Here is a 24,945-nt window from a genome sequence, read left to right on the forward strand (position 1 = left end):
AATGCCTTTGAATGCCTTTGATATCTATTAAAGGATTCCCGTAAAATTGGCTAAAGAGACATGTCTTAATATATCATGGTTTCCTACACACTCTGAGGGTGAGGCAGAAGCAGTCGCTGCTGAATGGAGTTATCGAAAATGAGGAAATGACTGCGTGATTTAAAAAATTCACACGACTTAACCCGCAGCTCAACAAACTGCAATTTCAGCAACATATTACCTTGTATTCTTCTAGAATTCCTAATTAGGACTAACCCGGGGATAGAGGCCCAGAATTAAGTGCCATAGCTTGCATAACGCTATATACTCTCCCCACCCTGGGTTCCACGTGAATCTTGCAAAATTATGATTTCTCCACTGCTTATGTGGGGTCGGGTAGGAACAGTGATACGATCTGAATAAACTACAAAAGGATATTAACAAAGCAGAGCTCAAAATGCAGAGAGAAGAAAGCCCAACCTTTATAAAGAGAATCGTTATAGTGGGTGGAAGCTAAATGCTTGTTCTGTACAACTGTCACATCTGCTTTCAGTCTCCACGTCGAAGGGTCAGAGCTCAATCATAATCCTGTTGCACCCCCTGCTGGTTAAAAGCCTGTGCTCATTTTGTGACTTTACACTGAAATAAACATTGCCATCATTTCACACTTCTTTTAGCATCCTATATGAATATAATTATCATTTGTTTGGATTTCATCTGTTATGGAGTGCAGACGTTTTGGTACAGATGTTCTCATTGTCCTTGATTATTTTTATGTTGTTGTCGTTCGCCAGTTCCTTCACTTGATTCACCAAAGACTCCAGTGTTCCTCTGATTTCAATCCGTCGGGCTTCAGTTTTGCTTCCGCTCGCCTTTTTGATGAGAGAGGACAAGAAATTAAAAACCCACTCTTGCTGACGAATGAGCAGAAAATTTGGGTTTCTTATGGTAAAGATTACAGGTAGGAGCTAAGTGTTTGCTATGTATGCGTGACCGTCAACCGCCTTCCCGTTATCGAGCCAACGGGAAAGGCCGGTTGATGACTGCCAGGTAAGACCCCTTTTCTTTTTTATTTTAAATTCCAATAAAATTTCAGGGGTCTCGTTCCAGGCAGTATTGTTTGTGGAATATGACATCTCTGTCTCTGACTTTCTGTCTTAATGCCTTGTCATAGTTCTTGATGTCTGCCTGTCAGCACAGCAAGAGGGATTTTTTCATGTCTGAATAGTCACCTTAATGATAGCAGATGGAAACACCACAGGGGGCCTTAGCCCATCACACTGTCATTGTCACACACTGCCCTGACCTGCTTCCCCTCCTCTATTTTTTTTTTTTTGTCCCTTTTTAAAGGAGAAATGGATGGTAATTGAAAAGGATCTTAAGCAAGATTTATGAAGCTGTAGACAACATGATTCCCCACTACCTCTCTATGTTTTCACAAATAAAGTCTTAACCTCTTAAGCACCAGTGACAGTACATCTAAAGATAAATCTGTAGAGGCTTGTAAACCCTGGGCTACTAAAGTTTAGGACAAAAATGAGACTCACATTATCTCAATAATTATTGGTTATATCTGGGGCCGGCTTAAGTTTTTAGATTGGTAAATTCCTGCATAAAATTATTTGATTTTTCTTTTGAAGAAAGAGAGCTGATGGGCCGCACATTTAATAATGACTTGGTTTGTTGTGATTATATGTTGAATATGTGAAAATCGTGTATATTTTGACAGGAAATATCCAGATGAACTCTAAAACTGATTTTTGGGAAAGTTAAGCACATTTGCTCACTATCCTTCCATTTTAATTCTTATAATACAGTTTTTGTGTAGTAATACAGAGATGTAGCTGAAAGGAAAAACAGTAATTATGATCAAGGAGTTTGAGTCATAATAGATTTGTTCTTTTCTTTTTATATGATCATGTCTATTGATCAAAATCCCTTTTTTGGGGGAAAGATTTTTGTTCCTACTCACTTGGTAGGACAATATAATATACAATCTGCTCTAGGAAAAACTTAGAGAACAACTATGTAACAGTAGCCGAAGTGTACTCTATATGCACTTGAACTTTAAAATGAAAATGCCTATAAGTAATTTATGGGATCTTATTTACTGTAGCTCCTTAAGGAATTGTAAGTTTTCCCATAAGCAGTCTTCAAAAACCAATTGAACCACATTATAAATAAAATTGTTTTATATAGATAAAAGCAATGATGAATTCCAAAGTAGTAGGAATTCTTGAATAATTTAGCAAGCACTTACAGTAGTCAATTAGAAGTAGATTATTCTGCATAATAGGAGGAAGGATTTAATAAAATCTAGAACATTATTGTTTCCTCTTAATATGGTGAGTGAAAGGGGGTGATTGAATTAAATTGCTCTTCCTGATACAGTTTGATATAATAATCTATTTAAATAAGAGAATACACTTTTTCTTGAGCTAATTGAATCACATTTACAGAGTAACTAGTAAAATACCATGTAACTGACATTTTCCAAAATTGCTTGTGTGGGATTGGTAAATGTTCTGTTGGCATAACAATTCTAAAGCTTGGTAGTCTTTTTTCCATTTTTTTTTCAACTGATGTATTTTGGATTGTTTTTCGAGATCAAATCAATTTGGGTTTACAATTCACAGTTCAGGGAGCTACATTTACCATTATACCACCTAGAGAATTTTGCTTTTTAGTCTATTTTAAATTGCACCATTTCTTGCATTTATTTAAGGGGTAGAAACAGTGACAAAGCTTACAAGTTAAAGTCTTGTTAATTATTTAAGGATAATTTTGAGAAGAATTTATTCAATGTCAATTCCTAAAGTCATTAGCATATATGTTATAATATATTCTGGGTTAAAGTCTACAGTTATCTAATTTGATGAGCTTTCTTATTAAATGTTATAACATTCCTTCAGCAATGAAATAATGAAATACACTGAATTCCTTTTATTTAATTATTTTTCTTCAATCCCTTTTAAGGAAAGTGGGTTATGAAGGCTAAACTGATCATTCCTAGTGATCTGGACCAAAATTATGGATAACTTTTTTGCTATTTTTATGTTAAAAGTGATTTCTTTACCAAAGCCTATCAGTGAGGTTTGGGAATTTACCACTGTCAGTATTTGCAGTGAATCTCAAGGAGGCCTAACATAATAATAATTATAAAAATAATGGTGTTTGTTAAGCACGTAGTATATGCCAAGCATGCATTCAGTCATATTTATTGAGCGCTTACTGTGTGCAGAGCACTGTACTAAGTGCTTGGAATGTACAATTTGGCATTAGATAGAGACAAGCCCTGCCCAACAATGGGCTCACATTCTAAGCACTGTTCTAAGTGCTGAGGTAGATACAAGGTAATCAGGTTGTCCCATGTAGGGCTCACAGTTTTAATCCCCATTTTACAGATGAGGTAACTGAAGCACAGGGAAGTCAAGTGACTTGCCCAAAGTCACACAGCTGAGGACCTGGGATTAGAACCCACGACCTCTGACTCCCAAGTCCGTGCTCTTTCCACAAGGATCCAGGAAAGGGATAAGCAGAGTTATAAGGAGTCAGGATAAGTGATACTGCATTATTAAAAGTAAGAGGCAAATCAGTAAATGGTTGGACGTGTCAAACTTGAAAATAAAAATGTTAGAGCTATCCAGGAGTGAACATGTCATCCAAAGTTGTTATTGGCCCTATTTAAGAAAGGCTTTGTAAATAATAAGCACATTTTTAGAGCTTAGTTTCAAGACTAAGAAAAATCAGGGATCCACAAGGGGCTATGAAACATGAAAATGCTTTGAATCCTGCTTAACACCAAGTCTACATCCTGGCTGAGACTCTCTGGGAGCGCCACCTTCCACTCGGTCACTCCAGACAATATGGATGTGAGGGATTGTGGCAAGGGTGTATAACTTTTGTTATATTTCAAGTTTTTCCCTTGTAGTGAGTTTCTTTTGGGGATTTTCCTTGGGAAAATATCTAAAAATGAATTTTAAATGTTATTGGGTTATGCCTCTTAACTGCCAGATTTACACTCTCCAAGTGACAAATTGTCATATCCAGGCAGAACTGTAGTCTAAAACAGATCCATTGACTTGTTTATTTCTCTGAAAGCTCTGATAGAGATGAGAGTGTCATAGTTGTCTGTAGAGTAACCACCAGTGGTTGTCATCCATCACTGGTCTTACTATGGATTTACATGTTTTTGTTGCTTGGTCAAAATTCCAACTACGTTTTTTCTATCTATATAAGCTACATTGCTCAGAAAAAGATAAAGTGGAACAGCATTTGACATGATTTTTGCTTCTGATGGAATTTGAAGGCAGATTATGAGCACTTGATTCTACTTCATAATCTCTAAATGAAACATAAATGTTTATGTTTATTCTTGGTTATTTTATGTCTTGATTAATATATAATCTCATTCTTAAATTTCTGCAGACATTGATATTGTTTCAAAGGACCAATTTTGATGCTCTTTTTATTTTTCAGGCCTCCCTTAAATCCCATTCTGAGTTTAACCTTTGATCGGGTGTTCAGAGCTGAGAAGGGTGGCGTCACACTTGTTTATAAAACTCTTCTGGATTCTCATCCTGATCTACTGCCTGAATGTGACAAGTAGGTTAATTTGTATTTTATCAAGCCTTTGTAAATTTTTTAAATTTAAGATTTCCCACAGAAGGAGAAAAATGGAAAAGATCGTAATAATGAAAAGCTATTCTTAAAATGTGGTGATCTATTGCACTTTTCGCATTTCACGGTATAATGAATCGGTGGCTAAAACTTGATGAACATTCAAGAGTTATTCATGCAAAAGTCAATTAAGTGAAATATACCCTCACACACTGGACATTGGCTGCCTTTCAGATTCAGCAACAAGGCAGAGATTATGTCACTCATATCTGGGGCAATTATATTTCTTTCCTGACTTTGCCAGGAGAACAGGATCCAACAATAAAATACCATACAACTGTATATATGTCCAGCACTTTGGCACCCTATTTGCTGAAATTAAAATGAATAAAATGAAGTTGCCAGGGAGGAGGCGGGGGAGGACTTTTTTTTTCTGAGGTTAATCTCAAATTTCAAAACCATCCGTGTACTTTTCTCAGTTCAATACATGAACATAAATGTGCATCTTAAAGATGTTGAGTAAATTTTGTTGATGGACAAGTCAGCAAATGCTCTTACGGAAATTAAAGAGTGTTAGAACCTATGTAGAGTTGGAAAACCATTAGTTCGTCCTTCTGTGGTAAACTTTCATTTACTTGTAGGTAACAGTAGCACATTTACTCAATTCCCTTAACTTTTCTCTTTTAGTTTGATTTTTTTCACCCAAGTTATTTTTTATCCTTCTTCGGTCCTTTCACAGTTTATTTACTCAAAGGACAAGACCAAAGCTAACCACAAAATGTTAATAGGGATATGATTAATGGCGAATATGCTCAAAGGATTAATTCCTGGTTTTGGAATGCTCTTTCCCAGTTAAAACACTACATTATTACACTGGCTCCTTTGCTAATAACATTACTATTTATGAGTCATATTTATCTGACGATCCAGCCAAATAAGGTTTTGGGTCACATTTATGCAATATTAGACTTTCTCCATTTTTGCAGTTTGCCTTTAGTTCCTTAGAGACTCAAGTGATCTGGGTTCTATTCCAGCCCCACCACTTACCTGCTGTGTGGCCTATCCGATTTTCAGAATGAAAACTTGAATATTAAAGTTGACTACATTTTGGAGAGAAAGTAATAAATAAGTCTCCAATTTCTTATAAATGGAAATGTGTCCAAAGGATGATCATTAAAACATCTTTTGTTTTTCTCAGCTGGGAAGTTTGTAAAGGATTTCCAGTTGATTTCCATAGCATCAACCAGCTGATCCCCGAAAGACATGAAGAAGTAGATGTGGAGAGCCATTTTCTGAAGAATAAGGTTGGGAGAGCTGACTCAATTTACTAGTTCCTATGTTGGATATTTTAGCTTCTTATTCTGCCTTTCCTGCTGATCCTATATAATGAAATTGATTCATTGACATTTTAGTGGGTAGAGCGTGGGCCCGGGAGCCAAAAGGACCTGGGTTCTAATCCCTGTTCCATTACAGCTGTGTGACGTTGGGCAAGTCACTTAACTTCTCTGTGCCTCGGTTACCTCATCTGTAAAATGGGGATTAAGACTGTGAGCCCCACGTGGGACAACCTAATTATCTTGTATCTATCCCAGTGCTTAGAACTGTGCTTGGCACATAGTAAGCGCTTAACAAATACCATCATTATTTTTATGGTTATATTTTGCTCTCCCAAGTGCTTAGTACAGTGCTCTGCACACAATAAGTGCTCAAATCCAAAACCCGTTGATTGATCTGGTGAAAAACAGAGTAACTAAATAAGAGGGGAAGGTGTTGGAGTGCCTTAAAGCCATTATGCTTTAGTTTCTGCTTGATACAGAAAGGAAGGGCAACTATTTTTGCAAGAGTAGAAAAGAGGTGTGCAGATTAATATCCTAGAAAAGTGATACAGGCAGAGGTACCCAGAAGCTACTTGCATTTCAAATAAGATACTTCCTTATCAAATGAAAGATCTGTTGTCAAAATCCTAAATATGTTTTGCATCAGGCTGAGCTGTCTCTATTTTGGGACGTCTTCTTTGTAAGTCAGGTCACAAACTGGGCACAAGTCCCGGCTTGTTCTCACCTGCTAATGAGTTTGTTGAATGAGAGACAGGTTCACATTCTTAATGGTACATTTCAAATGCATTTTCAATGTAAGAATACACTAATAATGGCCTCTAAATGTTTTAACAGGTGCATTTTATTATAATAGAATTCACCTTTAATTTGAATAGTTGTAGATAAAATCTATAGCAAACTGGAGCTTTAGAGGTATTGAAGATAGAACTTTGCTACAATGCCCGAGAAATATCTGTTGCAGAAGCAGCTTCTGGAAGGGGTGATTGACCAGAGTGTTTTCAAGACCTCCCTTTCTCCTTTAGGATGTATTGAAGGTAGAACTTTGCTACAGTGCTTGAGAAATAACTGTCCCAGAAGCAGCTTCTGGAAGGAGTGATTGTCCAGAGTGTTTTCAAGACCTCCCTTTTTCCTTTAGGTTAGATTTCTTGTGGTTCCAGTGTCAGTAGTCAAGGCAGATTAAGCTAGGTAGGAAAGGTGTACAGAACTTGCCTTTGTATTGTACTCTCTCAAGCACTTAGTACAGTGCTCTGCACACAGTGAGAAGTCAATCTGATCCTGGCTTCACCACTTCTCTTCTGAGGGACCTTGGGCAAGTCACTTCACTTCTTGGACCTCAGTTATCTCATCTGTAAATTGGAGATTGACTTGTGAGCCCTATGTGGGACGGGGACTGCCTTCTGAGAAGCAGTGTGGCTTAGTGGAAAGAGCACGGCCTTGCAGGTCAGAGGACACGGGTTCTAATTCCGGCTCCACCACTTGTCTGCTGTGTGACCTTGGGCAAGCCATTTAACTTCTCTGTGCCTCAGTTACCTCACCTGTAAAATGGGAATTGAAACTGTGAGCCCCTCATGGGACAACCTGATTATCTTGTATCTACCCCAGCATTTAGAACAGTGTGTGGCACATAGTAAGCACTTAAATAACATCATCATCATCTGGCAAGTCACTTAACTTTTCTGTGCCTCAGTTATTTCATCGGTAAAATGGGGATTATGACTGTGAGTCCCATGTGGGATATGGACTGTATCCAACCTGATTATCTTGTATCTACCCCAGGACTTTGAACAATCCCTGGCACATAGTAAACACTTAACAAATACCATCGAAAAACAAAACAAAAATTAAAAAACACCATGGAACGTCATGAGTTCAACTTCTTTTGACTCTGCATGTGTACTTTTCAAACTCTTAATCATGGGACTTAACTGGTTAAAATTGCTCCATCTTCCCTGTTTGTCCTATTAGATCTGGAAAAGGAAAGCAAATCAAATGGCACAGTAATTGGTGATGTATTATGCATCTTTAAACCTTTAAAATATCTCTCCTTAGACTGCAGTAATCCATTAGTTGTTATTTTATAATAACTGTATTTTTGTTGTTTTTCTCTAAAGCTGTTTTCATTCTGGTACAGTGATCTTGCTCCAGAGTAATTGAATTTTTTTTGTAACGTATTTGGGGGAAAAGGAGTACGGTGTGTACATCATTTATACAATGAATTCTATTGGCAATAGATAAATAAATGGAGAAAACACTACTATTCGAAAGCTTCTTTAGGTACTGAAGCATGAAACAGGAAAATAAAATTTCAGCCACATACCTTCACAAAAGGAATTTTAAGAAGTCATGTTGCAGAAAACTTGTAGTTGTGTTTCTGGCTAGTTTGTTTTTGTAAAAAGTGATCATTTCTGAAAAGATCACTTAGACTTTTGGTTGTTCTATTTTGATCTCTCTTGGTGAGCCTTTTTTTCAACCCTCAATTTAGTTCACTCATTTGAAGAAGTTATTTCCTGATTACTTTTAATTTGAACTTTATTGCTTTTTCATGAAATGCAAATGAATCCTTCTTATAGATACTTTTGGATGATGATTTTTTCAAGGCATCCTTGGCACTCTCCTCCCTCTGAGAAACTAGAAAGTGGGTTGTCAGAAGCCCTTGGCAGGTGGGAATATCTAGATAGCACCAAGATGTTATAATAATGATAATTGGGTATTAAAGTGCTTACTCTGTGCTAACCACTGCTCTAAGTCCTGGGTTAGGAACAAGATAATCAGGTTGGGCACAGTCTTGTCTCACATGGGGCTCACAGTCTAAGGGGGAGGGAGAATAGATATCGAATCCCCATTTTCAGATGAGGAAATTTAGGCACAGAGAAGTTAAGCAACTTGCCTAGAGCCACAAAGTAGGCAAGTGGCAGAGCCAAGATTAGAACCTAGGTTCTCTGACTCCCAGCTCAATGGTCTTTCCAAGTAGAATACACCTTGCATTACATAAAAAGGGGGTTTTTGAATGAGGTGAGAATGTGTGCTTCTTCACTGCCCATAGGTCCTAGACTTTTTTTTTCCTAAATGTCTTTTAATAAGTACTTACTATATGCCAGGCTCCGTACAAAGTACTGGGGTAGATAATCCCAGAGAAGTGACTTGCCCAAAGTCACACAGCAGTCAAGTGGCAGATCTGGGGCCTTCTGATTTCCAGGCCTGTGCTCTCTCATCTCTGCCCGAGTCCCATATTAAACTATGTTGGTCAGTATCTGGGGAGAGCTGTGTGATTTTCTTTTCTTTTTTGAACTTCCAGTCAAAGATATATTTTTAGGTTAGAAAGGAAATTGCAGGGAAGGAAAGGAAAAAACCAAAACATCTCCTGATAGGCAAAGAGGGTAACTGCCTACATTTCCCAATAACCATCAGGGTTTTTCTGGAGGAGTTTGTGTCCACTGCCAAGGGTGGAGTTTGCACCCACATCCAGAGTAGACACCAGCCTCTAAAGAGGGAAGTGCAGTCTCATAAAACTCTTGTCCTGCTCCTTGACCCTCTGACTCCACTATGGGAAGGTTCATTACTGTTTTCCTCCAGGACTCACACATTGGCATGTGGTGAGTTTCTCTCTTTGCTTAATCAATACTTATGGGATAGGCCAGAGATAAGGACTGGTTTTGGGGTATTATAATTTTACTCTCATTTTCCCTTTTTCCATACTTTTGACAAGCAAAAGCTCAGGAATAAGGTGCTCTTGTTTTGGGAACTAGCCTGAGCAAATGGTAAGGAGCCTCTTTATCTCTCATTTGTACTTTGGCTAGATTTTTTACCTCTATATTTCCTTCTGAATGCTCTGGGTGAAGGAATACCAGTATTCTGCTCCTTAATCTGTGTAGTTGAAGAAGAAATTCCCCATCTCAGATCTAAGCCTAAACAGCACATTTTAGAGAAGAAACTGCAGAGGCGGGTGGGGTGGTGGTGGTACCAATTTTCCATTTTCCCCAAATGTGAGCAAACTCAGAAGTGGTATGCACATTTTATGCATAAATCCTCCACTGTGCTTATGGCAGTCCTGCCAAGTGATCCTGACCCTGACAATCTGCTCCTAGTAATAATAATAATGATGATAGTGGCATTTAAGTGCTTACTAGGTACCAGGCACTGTACTACCCACGGTGGTGGTCACAAGCCAATTGGGTTGAAAACAGTCCCTGTCCCACGTGGGGCTCTTGGTTTTAATCCCCATTTTACAGATGAGGTAACCAAGGCGCAGAGAAGTGAAGTGACTTGCTCAAGGCCCCACAGCAGACAAGTGGCAGAGCAAGGATTGGAATTCAGCTCCTTCTGATTCTCAGGCCCGGGCTCTAGTCACTAGGCCATGCTGCTTCTTCAGCCCTCCTCAATGTTGGCACTAGTGCCATTGGCAAGGGCCAGGATCCCCAGTGGTATTATCTCTGGAAATTAGGTGTGAGCTTGCTTCCAGCAGACTCTACAGGGTCAGTGGAGGGAACTTTTCTTCTTTTAGGGTTCTGGCAGGTTTACTGTTGCTCCCACTGAAGTTACAAAGGAACTTGATAAGCAGAATGAAACCAGATGTCCTTGGCAATACTGTGGTGTGTTTTTACTCCCCATCTATGTGTGCATCTGCCACCCCACCTATATTTTTGCCTCATTTACTCGGTTGCTATCTTTTTTTTTCCTTTCCATTTCACTTGATAAATTCTCCATGACCCCCTTCTCCGGACCGACGTTTGAGCCATTGGCTTCAAATTTGGAAATTTGTTCCTTGAATCCCCATTTTGGACTGAGAGGCTGATCTGGTCATTGTAAGCCTTAACTTCCATATGAGAAATCTGTTAAATTCAAATCTCTAACAGATACCCAGAGGTAGAGCACATACACTATAAATACCCTTGATTGATTGAACCCTTTATAAAAGAATAGCCATGGCCTGGTAGTAATGTTTGATTGCTGTGTCATTTGAGATCATTCAGGGGCCTGGAGAGGCTATGCTACACCTGAAGCAATATGTTCGTAGCTGGATACTGGTCTGTGAACTTGCTTCTTGCCCTTCCTGAATAAAGGTTCTCTGCCCTTCCATGATGCCTATTAGGGGAACTTGAACCTGTCTCTTCCACCACCTGTGTAGAGGTTTTCTGCCCTCGCATGGTGCCTTGGGCAGGCAGGAGAGAGTGGCAGGAAGCAGGTAGAAATGGCAGCTAGGATCTTGAATGTTAGAATAGACAGGCCATCGTATGTCAGGAAGGAAGGGTTGCTGTACCACCCTCAGCAGTGGTGCCTGGAGTTGCCATCACCTTTAATTACTCATCTGTAACCTTAAGAATCGGGAGTCCAGTTGATCACCTGGGTCCATTGCTTTCACAGATTCCATGGCTTAGGCCTTGGACATACTTCATGGCCCCTCCTTGGTTTATTCAAATTGTCCTTTGGGTATCACAGCGGTGAGTCTGAAAGCTCCAACTCTGATTTTCAGCTCCACCTCCAAATTCTTCATTATTAAAATGCCTCAATCTTAGTTAAGCCTTTGCCTACACTTAAGCCCAAATTTAAGGATCCCCAGAAAAGGAACTCCAGAATCTACTGGAGTTTTAAAAATATTTGTTACATCCAATAAGTTCTTCCTTCTGTTCAAAACTTTGACTGCAATTTAAGCCTATTTCTTTTTGTTCTGTCCCTTGGATAGACAGGAGTTATTTGTTCAACTCTCCAAGTAGATGGACAGTTACATTGCTTTTTACTCTAAATAGCCCCAATTGCTATAACCTTTCCTTGAGTCTCCTTTTTAACGACACTAATTATTTTGGTTTCTTCTCTGTGTAAGGAGATCAGACTTTCACCAAACTCTACTAGAGATTTAACCAAAGCTGAGAATATTCCTTCCTGGCTATTAAATGCCACTGGGTTAAATCAATCAATCAGTGGTATTTATTGAGCTCTTATTATGTGCACTAAGTGCTTCGGAGAGTATACTACAGCAGAATTAGCAGACTTGTTCCCTGTCCATAACGAGCCTACAACTAGAGTAAATGTATCCCAGAATTACACCAAAAGTGCACTTTTAATAGCACTCCTTTCTGGATCTCTGGCCTTTATTTTGCTTTACTTTTTCCTTTTTTCCACTTTTTTTTTTTACATCTGTGTAGTAATATTTTGACCCTTTCAACTCCTTTTCCACTTCAACTTTTCTTGATACCATTCTCTAATTTAAAAACTATTTCTGATTCTGGAGGATTGGCAACTCTGCCCATTAGGCCATTAGGTTCACAAATCTATGGGACATACTTTTGATTTCATCATTCAGTCATGGATAAAAATTTCCAAAACTGCTCTTGGGACTTCTTGATGGGCAGTAGTATGGTCTAGTAGATCTGGGAGTCAGGAGCCCTAGATATGCCACTGGCCTGCTGTGTAACCATGGTGGTTTTCTCAAATGTAAAATGGATAATACCTGCCTCTCCATAACTGATGTATTGGTAAGGGCTTACTAACTGCCAAGTCTGTACTAAATCTTTGAGTAGATAAAAAGCCTCATTCTATAAGGGGCTCATAGTCTAAGGGGAAATGGAGACTAGATATCAGATCCCATTTGTACAGCTGAGGAAACTGAGACACAGAAGCTAAGTTACTTACCCAAGGCCACCTAGTAGGGAAGTGGCAGAGCTGGAATTGGAGCCCAGATCTCCTGAATCTCAGGCCTTTGATTTTTCCGTTTCCATTAGGCCTTGCTGCTTCTCTAGTTCACAGAGATGTTGTGAGGACAGAAATGAGACAGATAATATAGAATGCTTTGGAAAAATTACCAGTGCAGAAGTTCAAGGTGTTATTATTAAGCATTAGTATTCGGAAGAGTGGGTGTGTTCCCCTTCAAAATTGTAAGCTCATTGTAGTCAGAGAATATATCTACCAATGCTGTTTATACTGTAGTCTCCCAAGTGCTTAGTACAGTGCTGTGCAAACAGTAAGTGCTCAATAAATACTACTGATTGATTCCAATGAAATAGAGTAGCGAAATGAAATAAAGAAAAATGGTTATTCCTGTTGGTCCATCAAAGTTTTAAAAAGAAAACTACTCTTAGCAATGAATGCTTTGAAATCCTGAGAGGCAAGTGGCCCCCAATTCTTCATCTGAAGGTGAGCAATGTGTTGGAAATATGAATTTGGTGACATGAAAAGGAGCCCTTTTAAAGATAAATTTAGGGCAGAGGTGCTAGATATCTACAGGAAATTTTTATTTCAGAGCCTTGCTGCTCATTGAGGTAAAAAAGACCCTAAGAGGATTACAGAGCGAGAAAAAGCAAAAGCCTCAGATGTTCTGGATGCATACGTTTTAAAATTGGCTCCAAAGAGATATTATTGCCCAACCCCTGACTGTTATTTTTAATCTCTTATTGACAAGTAAAACCTTTCCTACAGAGAAGAATTTGGGACATATAATCCACATTCTTGTATCTAGGGGATAGAGATAACCCTAACAATTACAACCTGTTGCTCTTTTATCTATTTAGAACAGGATTTTGAATCTATTGTAAATCAACAGTTTGGCATGCACATCTCTCAGCAAATGGCTGGTGACACCTAATTTGCTTTGGGTTTTTTGAGTTATATAATAAAATAAGCATGAGAGATTTTAAATGCACAATTTTCATTAATGCTTCTGCCAGAGGTTTCCAAATCTAACTACTGGAGGAGTAATTAGAGTCCCTGAAAGGTTGGAATTTATCTGTCAATCAGTTTTTTATTGAGCATTTTCTCTGTGCAGAGCACTGTACTAAATGCTTGAGAGAATACAGTTAGATAGAGTTGGTAGTGGTCTAGTGGATAGAACAGGGGCCTGGGAGTCAGAAGGTCAAGGGTTCTAATTCCGGCTCTGTCACGTCTGCTTTGTGACCTTGGACAAGTCACTTCAATTCTCTGTGCCCCAGTCACCTCATCTCTAAAATGGGGATTAAGACTGTGAGCCCGATGTAGGACAGGGACCGTGTCCAACCCAATTTGCTTATATTCCCTGTGTGCTTAGTACAGTGCCTAGCACATAGTAAGGGCTTAACAAATTCCTCAATTGTTATTACTATTTACAATCTAGTGGGTGAGATGGACATTGAAATTAATTAAAGAATAAATACATAAGTGCTGTGGGTCTCGGATGGGGTGAGTGAAAAAGTTCTTGGCACTTGCAATGCTCGGCACATGGTATGTGCTCAGTAAATACCATTGATTGATTTTTGTTTAGAGCACTGTAGTGTCACAGATTCCCACTACGGGGATTTAGATTTTATGACACTCAGATTTACTCAGAATCAGTTACGCTAGCCCGAGAGGGTCAAGAAAGACACTAGCATTTCTGCAAACAAATCACAGATTTATAGTTTCATTCTTTACCCATTAGCATATACTTCCCTAATGCTCTCATATACAAATATACCGCCTCACAATCACACCCACATACATGCCTTTTCTCTCTCACTCTCATGCACACAGACACAAACACACAAACACACACCCACACACCTTCGCATGCTTACCTGGCTAGTCTCAGGGCAAGGTGTTGATCTGAAGTTTGGAAAACACCTTGCCCAGGACTTCAAATGATGGAGTGGTTCTGAAGCGCACAGTTCAAATGCACACTTTATATACAGTACCTTTTATTTTAAATGGCATGTAAGTGCTTACTATGTGTCAGGCACTGTACTAAGCCTGGGTAGGTTCAAGATAGTCAGGTTGGACACAGTCCACGTCCTAAATGGGGCTCACAGTCTTAAACCTCATTTTGCGGATGAAGCAATTGAGGGACCAAGAAATTAAGTGACTTGCCCAAGATGATACAGCAAGCAAATGGCTGAGGGGGAATTAGAACCCAGGTCCTTCTGACTTCCAGGCCCGTGCTCTAACCACTAGGCCATGCTGCTTCCCTATGAGTGTTCAGGCTGTTCACATACCAGGTATTCATCATATCTCTTCCTATCCTTTCTTCCTCCAGGGTTGATTGGTACAGTTTCTGCTGGCTTTCAGACACTGCCAACTACTTTGTGAATGTACCAAAATATCAGTCAAGCAGTCAGTGGTATTTGTGTGATTTCTATGTGCAGAGCATCACACTAAGCACGTGGGAAAATACAATACAACAGAGTTGGTAGACATGTTCCCTGCCCACAATGAGCTGACAGTCTAGAAGAGGGGGCATTGCCACGGGCACTCTTTTTTCCAACTCTTCCTGTGGGTGCATATCCAGGAACATTTCCCTGGCAGCACGTACAGCAATATTAGCAGGCGTAATAGTGGTAAATGTATTTATTGAGAGTTTACTGTGTGCAGAGGACTGTACTAAGTGCTGGGAAAGAGTACACAGTAGTATATACAGCAGCATGGCTCAGTGGAAAGAGCACGGGCTTTGGAGTCAGAGGTCATGAGTTCAAATCCCAGCTCTGCCACTTGTCAGCTGTGTGACTGTGGGCAAGTCACTTAACTTCTCTGGGCCTCAGTTACCTCATCTGTAAAATGGGGATTAAGACTGTGAGCCCCATGTGGGACAACCTGATTCCCCTATGTCTACCCCAGTGCTTAGAACAGTGCTCTGCACATAGTAAGCGCTTAACAAATACCAACATTATTATTATTATAGTATTCTTCATAGACCTCTGACCCTTTTTAGCCATAGCAGTCATCTTTTTCCACCACTCACATATGCATCCAGTATACCATAAACCCTCTTTGAAATTTATGAAAGTGGTGACCTGAATCAGTGTCCATGAAAGGCAAAATAGTCTTTTCAAGCATGTGGCTGTATTAAATTAAAAAAATGCCCACTCTAAAAAAAAGTCTGTAACGATCAGAAGTTTGTCAACTGAAGTTGGAAATTTCAGGGGTACTTATATACTGGCTAAAGTTGACATGGACCTGGGGTGTCTGCTTTACTCTTTGAGGACATTCACTTATGCAAGACAACATGGGTTGCACCAGACAAATCAATGTTACTGTTAAATAGTGAGCAGGACCCTTGTAATAGAAACAGCATTTATCAAGCCTTTATTTTTATATTTGTTTGGTGCAAAAATCTTTGGGAATGTTTGGGGAAGAGCAACAACATTAAAAATAATTAAGAAAGGATAGAATTCAAGTGTTTAACCTGGAAGAGAGATTGAGAGTAAAGTTAATGATAATCTATGTGAATATGATGGGATGTTATGTTACGAGTTATGAGTGGATGACCTTCCTTCCACTAAGGAAGAAAAAGAGAAACTGGGTTTCATATGTAAACAGATCTTTTACATTTTATGTTTCCTTAATGATGGGTGACTGGAAAGAGTACTTTTGTTACCTGACTGTCAATCAATCGATGGTATTTATTGAGCACTTACTATATGCAGAGCACTGTACTAAGCACTTGAGACAATACAGTACAGTAGACTGGCTGGCAAAAACTTTTGTCAGTGGGCTAAAATGACTCCACTCAGGATAGCCTGGGCTAGTGGAAGAAGCATGGGCCTGGGAGTCAAAGGACCTAGATTCTAATTCCTGTTCTTCCACTTTCCTGCTGTGTGACCTTGCAGCTATTCCTTAACTTCTCTGTGCATCAGTTTCTCCATCTATAATATGGAGATTATACCTGTTCTTCCTCCTACTTGCACTGTGAACTCTAGGTGGGATAGAGACAACTGTGTTTGATCAAATGATCTTGTATACCCATTGCCAAACAAATACTATTATCAGTATTATCATTTTCACTATTATTATCATCATCATCATTAATATTAGACCTTACCATTATTATAAGACCTCAATCAGGAAAGATTGGATCCACTACCACAGAGGGGTTTCTCCTGACATTTAATTTGAGCCTCTACTCATTAACCTGATAGATGACCGGACTCTTAATGGCTATATCCAATTAAATACACGGAACAAAGGTCGCTTATTGGATGAATCCTATCTCCCAGTCTCTGTTTAGGATGCAGGGCTTACCTGTGGCTACTGCGGATCTGGAGCCTTCACTGAACTTGAAGTGGCTTTGACACTTCTTTTGGTAGCGCTGATCTTTGCAGTGACATCATTTTTGATGGATGATTGGTGGGGGTTCAGAATTAACTGAGTGTAAGATCATCATGAGCAAGGAACATGTCCACTAATTCTGTTGGATTGCACTCTCCCAAGTGCTTAGTTCAGTGCTCTGCACATAGAAAGTGCTCATCAAATCAGCATGAGATGCTGCATGGCATAGTGGATAGAGCATGGGCCTGGGTGTCCGAACATCATGGGTTCTAATCCCAGCTCTGCCATTTGTCTGCTGTGTGACCTTGGGCAAGCCACTTAACCTCTCTGTGCCTCAGTTACCTCACCTGTAAAATGGGGATTAAGACTGTGAGCCCCATGTGGGACAACCTGCTTACCTTGAATCTACCCTTGCTCTTAGAACAGTGCTTGGCACATAGTAAGCACTTAACTAATACAATAACAATAATAATAATAATGATATTTTGCGGATCAGTCCTTCTGTGCTCCAAGGACAAAGTTGTCCATGGGCTTTCCTTTCACAAGAGTTATATGAAAGGAATCTTTTGTATTTTTTTTTCTTTTCCCACTGATGCATCTCCGTCTAGACTCTAAGTTGGTTATGGTCAGGGAACAACTCTGTTGTAATAATAATAATATTAATAATTGTGGTATTTAAGTGCTTACCACCTGTCAGGCCCTGTACCGAGCACTGGGTTGGACACAGTTTCTGCCCCATGTGAGGCTCACTGTCTCAATCCCCATTTTACAGATGAGGTAACTGAGGCACAGAGAAGTAAAGTGACTTGCTCAAGGGCACACAGCTGACAAGTCGCAGAGCTCGGTACTTCATAAAGTGCTCTGCACACAGTAAGTGCTCAATAAATACCCGTGATGGATAGATTAAATCCAAACATCTTGGGGACTCTAGTTATTCTCTCAGCAGGTAAATTTGGAAACCACTAATTGAATGACACTTCCAGTGGACCCTTGCTAACAATCCCAAGTCACCCATGATAATGCCTTCCTTGTCACCCATTTTGAAATGCTCTTGACCCTTCTCTCTTGCTGGAGCCATTTTCTGTGTCAGGGGATCCACTCCAGCCTTGTTCTATCCATCTTGACCTTGTTTTTCCTCCCACTTCAAAATAGTTCATTGAATCCCAATCCTGTTAGCTAGAAGCCCTACTAAGAGGATAGTTCGCAACTCTGATTAGGCTGATGAAGGCCCCCTTCAGTCGTAACTGACAAAGCCCTAGGGTTAAGAACTAGGGATAACAGTACACTCTACTAGGTGACACCAAGAGCCTCACAACAGTAGTCCTTGCTTGCTACAGCAGGAAGAATTTAGATCAGGCAATAGAAAGAAGTTTTAAACTATAAATACTGCGAGGCAGTAGATGATATCGTCATTGGGAGTGGAAATCTCCATCCTCTGGAAATTTAGGGGTTGCTTCTAATCTTGTGTACCTGATCTCTTATGTCAACTTCCAGCCCCTGAGTACCTAAAACATTTTTGCTTTGAAATTTAGTCGATTAAAACCTGGACTAATTTCTGAGCCCAATTTTCAGCAACTATTTAACAACAGTAAATCGTCACCAGTCCCAGCAAGAAAAGAATCACATTTTACTTTGGCATCATGTCTCATCCATAATGTATTTCTGCTAAATTTCTAACATTATAGATGACTGATATCTAGTCTGTCATCTAGATACATCAGGTCAAAATAAAAGTCCATATGACTGTAATATTTCCATTTCTTTGAAGAGTAGGCCATTTCAATGATATTATTTTATAAGGATTATATATATGAAATATTTTGTTATGTAACAAGAAAAGGAGAAAGGGTTTTTTTATAGATTTCACTAAAATGTGCATCAAGTTCCTAAAGAGTTTTAGTATGACTTTAAATTATTTTCAAAAGTCAAAAAGATTTTAGTATGTCTCAGTGGCATATTTGATATTTTCTTCAAAAGTAAGGGTTCTGATTCTGTCAAGAGAGTTTTTACCTTTCAGTTTTTTTCTTTGTCCTACAAAATTAGTGATCTGACTTTTTTCAACCATCTTGACTTTTAATAAAAAGGTTAAAGACTTCTTGTGTATGATCACTTATTTTTAGAACTGTTTTGAATTTAAGGTCATTGGAGGTCAACTTCTTTTTAGGTATTTAGGTTTGAAATAGAATATTGTATTATGACTTTTCCTCCAGTCAAATTATTTGTGGCATTTTTTAAGTGCTTAATAGCCCCGGGATAGAGAGGAGATAACCAGGTGGGACACAGGACCTGCCCCTCATGGGGTTCATAGTCTAAATGGGAGGGAGAATAGGTATTTCATCCTCACTTTACAGATGAGGAAACTGATGCCGAGAGAACTAAAATGACTAGTTCAGGATCACACAGCAGAGAGGTAGCAGAGCTGGGAGTGGAACCCAGGCCCTCTGACTCCCCGGGCTCTTTTGTTAAGCTACATATTAAATATTAAAAAGATTTAGCTTGGAGTGAAAATACTTTATTCAGAGAAAGCATTTATGCCAAGGATATGCTTAGGCTGATTAGATTGAGGCACAGCTAAATAATAATGCTTCTTTTTCAAAGGACTATATGTACAGAAATTTCAGAATGAATGAGACTGATATTTCTGTTTCTCTGAAGTTTCATATATATATATGAAAACTGATTTTTTCCAGTAGCTTTTTTTTTTTTGGTATATTGGGCACAGATGGTCAGGATGGCCTATCAACTGTACTTTGTAATACTTTCAATGACTATTGTCCTCACTGAGCCCCAGCTTCCCCTTGACTTCTCTCTCCACATTAGGTAGTTGGTTGTGAAAGTAAACTACAAAACATAATGAAGAAGGCAAAATCACAGGAAGAGGAAGTGAATAGCCATTGTTACTCCTAAGAGTCTTGTGACTCCAAACTCCCCATGCTTTTTAACATCAAACGAAGCCAGGTTTGCAGACCATGCTGTTTCTGCTACATCTAGAATCACTTTGGCATCGTCCAGCAAAACATCTCTTGTAGAACAGCATGGCATTCTTTGTGAGGGCTGACCTGAGGAAAACACAAAGGCCCCGTTTTCCCCGTACCAGAAAACCAACTGTTAAAAGATTAAAACTTGTTGGGGAGATAACGAGAACCTAGGACCTGGCAGCAGGTATTATACAAAGAAATGTTTGGCAGTACGATACTTCCATCTGTCTAATTCCACTCAAAACAATCTTCTTCTCTGCTGTAAAGAGAGCTTTTGCGTTTCAGAACAACTTAGGAGTTGGGAGGTTGAGTAAGAGCGTTACCTTAAAGAATGAGTCCTGTGGAGGGGGATTAGCAGAATAGTTTATCATTGTTCAGAAACAGTGGGTATTACCCTCAAAATCTATCTGCTACTGGCAAAGGGTGGAATAGAAACTAAAATAGCTGTGCTTGAGTTACTGCCGTTTCTGTATTAAATCTGCCTATGTACTATGAAACCTTTCTTTTTCTCCACGGAAGTCTAGGAGAAAATCTATGATGAAGAATATTAATAAAGGAATTGTCCATTTGTAACATTTGTTCATTTTGCATATGCCAGGTTTTTCTCTTTCTTCTCAGCAAAGGGATAGTGATATATGCCAAAAGTATACAATTCACTTTTCACAAGACTTACCATTTAAAATGATTTGAACCCTGGATTTCTAAATGGCAATCTTCTAAAACTTATTTCATAAGAATATTGTCGCTTAAGGCCGTGAAGGAGTTGTGAACCTTCCATTGGGACGACTTATATGCACAATAGAGATCCATTTCCATTTACTTGAGCCAACTGATTATGAAATGGCCAACCAATCATGTACTGTTTAATTGGAACTAAGGACAGGGCAATGGATTGTGATTTTTTTTATTACAAGATGAAGACAAATAAAATCAATGAGGATTAGTTTTTCAGTTATAGACTACCCTTGACACACAAAATATTGTGACATAAATTAGCCCTTACCAATTACCATAGTCTGTGGGTAATTAATTTTGCTCAAACTGAGAAATTCACAAATTAATATTCCCTTTAGAAAGAGGTAAATAGGACTGAGCCAGAATGTGCAGATGAATCTGTTTGTCAAGTCGGAAGATCCTGTGCAGTGAAACAGGTGTTTTAGAATTTTGTACATTTATCTTCAGGGAAAATGGTTCACTTATGGTACCTGGCTGTTGTTCAATATGAATCAATCTACTACAGGTTTCCTTACTACTGAAATAACATTCTCATATCTCTCTCAAACTTGTCTACAATTTTCATTTTTCTCAGAATTGTTTGTTTTTTATTTTAATTTGGGAGATTTGCATTTTATTTAAGTAGTCTATCTCCCCTGCTAAAATGTAAACTCCTTGAGAGTAGGAATATTGTCTTCTAACCTACTTGTCATCTCCCATGCACTTGATACAGTGTATTGTACACAGTAGGTGCTAAGTAAATGCTCTTGGTTGATATTAAACTAAAACAATAAACTAAAGAACCACCTCCCAGTTGGTTACAAGCATTAGCTTGTAGCATTAGCTATTAGGTATTAGCTGTCCATCTGGACCCAGCACACTCTAAGGGAGAATAGATATCAGTTGGTTCAGAACATGCACTCTTGGATATGCATGTTTAAAAAATTTTAACCAACTCTCTCTTTTTATGGTATTTGTTAAGCGCTTACTATGTGACAGGCACTGTACTAGGCACTGGGGTAGATACAAGCTATTCAGCATGGACACAGTCCATCTCTCACATGGGGCTCACAGTCTTAATCCTCATTTTACAGATGAGGCAGGTGTGGCACAGAGAAGTGAAATGACTTACCCAAGGTCACACAAGTGGTGGAGGCAGGATTAGAACCCAAGTCCTTCGGACTCCCAGGTCTGTGCTCCATCCAATAGGCAATGCTACTCCTCAATCAGTTCTTCACTATCAATCAATCAGTGGCATTTACTAGCACTTAACTGTCCACTAGAAAGGGTACAGTATAGTTTGTAGGTGTAATCCCTGACCTTGAGGAGTTTACACACTAGTGGGAAAAGTAACCTTTTTATCATCCTTTGTACCTAAAGGAAGGTGCAAATTTGTGTATTGTTTGCTGCATTTATATTTTTAGTTATTTATTATAATAAAATTACTTTATTTAGTAGGAGTTGATTGTAGGAAATGGTGTTCTTGAAGTGCAATGACAAAAAAAGCACTCACCTCATCAACATTTCAGTTTGGTGAATAATGCATAAAACTGTCATCTGCTTTAAAGGTTTTTTAAAAAGTGAATTGATTTTAGTTAAGTGCATTTCAGGGCTAGGCACTTTTTCTGAAACAGTTTATTCTGTCTAAAAGGTCTGGGCCTATTCATAATTTTAACTTTCGATTAACTAATACCTGTACTCATGATGCAATCATTGACTTTCCTGGACCCTTAGTCAGTTGTATTTATTGAGCGCTTAGTGTGTGGAGAGCACTGTACTAAGTGCTTGGGAGAGTAAGAGTACAATATATTGATAACACACCTCTTCCCTGCCCACGGTGATCTTACAATCTAGAGGAGGGGATAGACAATGCCTTGTACTCGGCACTTGAGAGTTTTCACTGTTTGGGAGGGAAACACATAGCCCTGGGTGCTTCCATGATCCTTCCAGTGCATTTAGTGAGTAGGCTGGAGGGGAATGTACAGACTGGATATTTTTGCAGTGTTTTGGAAAATTAGAGGGAAAGAGGAATTCATGGGAATGGAGAGTTTAATATTGAGCCTTTGCATTCCTAAATTATGCAGCTTTAAATCAACTATGCTAAACACAGTTTCCTAATCCACATTTAGCATCCAGAAGAAAGACACTAACTCCTTTTCCCTTTTCCTTCTATCCCTTTCCATTAGTCCTCTCATCTACTCACCAGGAATAATACTGGAAGGAATGGAATTTTATATAGTTATCTTGTGCTCATTTTCCTATATTGAATCAAGGATCTTCCTATTCTTAAATTCGATACTCTATTTCTATTTGTTCTAATGCATTTTCTAAAGAGATAGAATCCTGTATGTTTTCTACTTAGGATATTGAGAAATTTAAATGGATAAAACTGTATAAACATTCTTCTCTTTTGTGACTCAGGCAGATCCTCATATGGTTTTGTACGCCTCTGTTACTATTGACAAGAGGAGTGGAAGATTACCTTCAAAGCTTACTCCAAATCAGACAGCACCATTAACTCTTTGGCCTAAAGCTAGCTCGTGGCTGATCACAAAGGTATTGGTGGCATTAAAAGTATTTCTTTGTCAATAATAATAGTAATGTTAATGATGGTATTTGTTACTATTTGCCAAGCACTATACTGAGCATGGTGGGAGATGCAAATTAATCAGGTTGGACAGAATTCCCATGTCCTATCTGTGGCTCACAGTCTAATAATAATAATAATGATGGCATTTGTTAAGCACTTAGATATTTAATACCCACTTGACAGAGGAGGAAAGTGAGCCTCAGAGAAGTTGAATGACTTGTCCTAGGTCACAGAGCAGGCAAATGACAGAGCTGGGATTAGAACCCTGGTTCTCTGACTGCCAGGCCTACGCTCTTTCCACTAGGCACACTGTCGTACTTTTGTAGCTAACAGTATCTTTGACTGTAAGTGCCCAGAATCTATCTAATGAAGCCTCATAGATTTTCAGATTCCTCTTGGTTAAATACAGATTAAACACAATCCCTATATTACACTTGGCTCTAATAAACTGACTCCATTAACATTCTGCAAGATATACAGGCTTGGCTAGAATTAGGTCTCATTGCTTCATCATCTGCTTCCACTTTATCCCATTTTGATTACTGTATCAGCCTCCTAGCTGTCCTTCTTGCCTCTTGTCTCTCCCCAGTCCAGTTCATAATTCATTCTGCTGCCCTGATCATTTTTCTACAGAACTGTTCACTCCACGTTTCCCCGCTCCCCAAGAACCTCCATTCGTTGCCCACTCACCGCTGCACTGAACAGAAACTCCTTACCCTAATCTTTAAAGCACTCAATCACCTTGGCTCTCCCAACTTACCTCGCTAATTTCCTACTACAGCACGGACCTGGGAGTTAGAAGGACCAGAGTTCTAATCCCGGCTCTGTTGCTCATCTGCTGTGTGACCTTGGGAAAGTCAGGCCTATGCTCTATCCACTAGACCATGCTGCTTCTTAGCTTCTCCCTTTTCCAGAGAGATACCTGCTCTTGCACTGTAGGATTTTCAGGTCCTGAATATCCCCTGAAATTCCTAAAGCAGGAGGCAAGATGGATGCTGAAATTTGGGGGCTGTCCCTCCTAAATCAGGAGGTCTGGTTATTTTTGTATCAGTATACTCAGGAAGGAAGAGATTCTATGAGCAAACCATAAATAAACTCAACAGCACAGCTGAAAATTGAAGTTCAGATGGCTTGTATGTTAAAAACTAATTGAAATTTAAATGAATCAAGAACAAAAGAAGGAAATATCTAAGAAGAATGTTCCTGATACATTTACTGACCGTATATTTTGGTTGTTCCTAAACCATTTTGGTCTTACATGTTAGAAAAGTTGTCCTTGTGTCATTTTGCTTTTCCTGCTCCAAGTCCAGCATCAACAAAGACCAAATTGAGACCCGTTCGAATGAAAATAATCTTACAAAAGTTTGCCTTTCAAAATACTACATTGTTCAAGCCTAAAACATTACATTTCTTAAATGCACAGCCCATTTGAATAAACCTTTTAAGTGCATTCCTTAAACTCAAAATAAAATGTTCACAAACAAATGAAGAATATCATTGCCAGTGTCACCTCCAAAAGCAGGCGATTGTTTTATTTGGTCGTGAATTTAAAGTGGGAACAAAAGCAGTTCACAAAGAATCCTCTCTTCCCATATTTACCCAGCAGTGTTTCTGACCCTGAGTAAAACTTAAAGCTAATGCAAAGGCTGAGGATTTAATGCAACCTTTGCAGCTCACTGAACGTATTTTTCCGTGCATACATATTTCAGATAAGCCCCAAAGCTATAACTCTAGCAAGTGGCCC

General features: G+C 39.0%; 1 protein-coding gene across 1 annotated transcript in view; it reads left to right on the forward strand.

The window, feature by feature from the left end:
• DCDC1 (doublecortin domain containing 1) overlaps nucleotides 1–24,945 on the forward strand; it is a 406,529-nt gene that overhangs the window by 202,205 nt on the left and 179,379 nt on the right. The window contains exons 13-16 of the mRNA XM_029060915.2: nucleotides 774–940; nucleotides 4,459–4,584; nucleotides 5,798–5,903; nucleotides 23,033–23,167. Coding sequence (XP_028916748.1) covers nucleotides 774–940; nucleotides 4,459–4,584; nucleotides 5,798–5,903; nucleotides 23,033–23,167 — 534 coding nt within the window. The remainder of the gene's footprint in view (nucleotides 1–773; nucleotides 941–4,458; nucleotides 4,585–5,797; nucleotides 5,904–23,032; nucleotides 23,168–24,945) is intronic.

Source organism: Ornithorhynchus anatinus, chromosome 3, assembly GCF_004115215.2.
Source record: "Ornithorhynchus anatinus isolate Pmale09 chromosome 3, mOrnAna1.pri.v4, whole genome shotgun sequence".
NCBI classification, from domain to species: Eukaryota; Metazoa; Chordata; class Mammalia; order Monotremata; family Ornithorhynchidae; genus Ornithorhynchus; species Ornithorhynchus anatinus.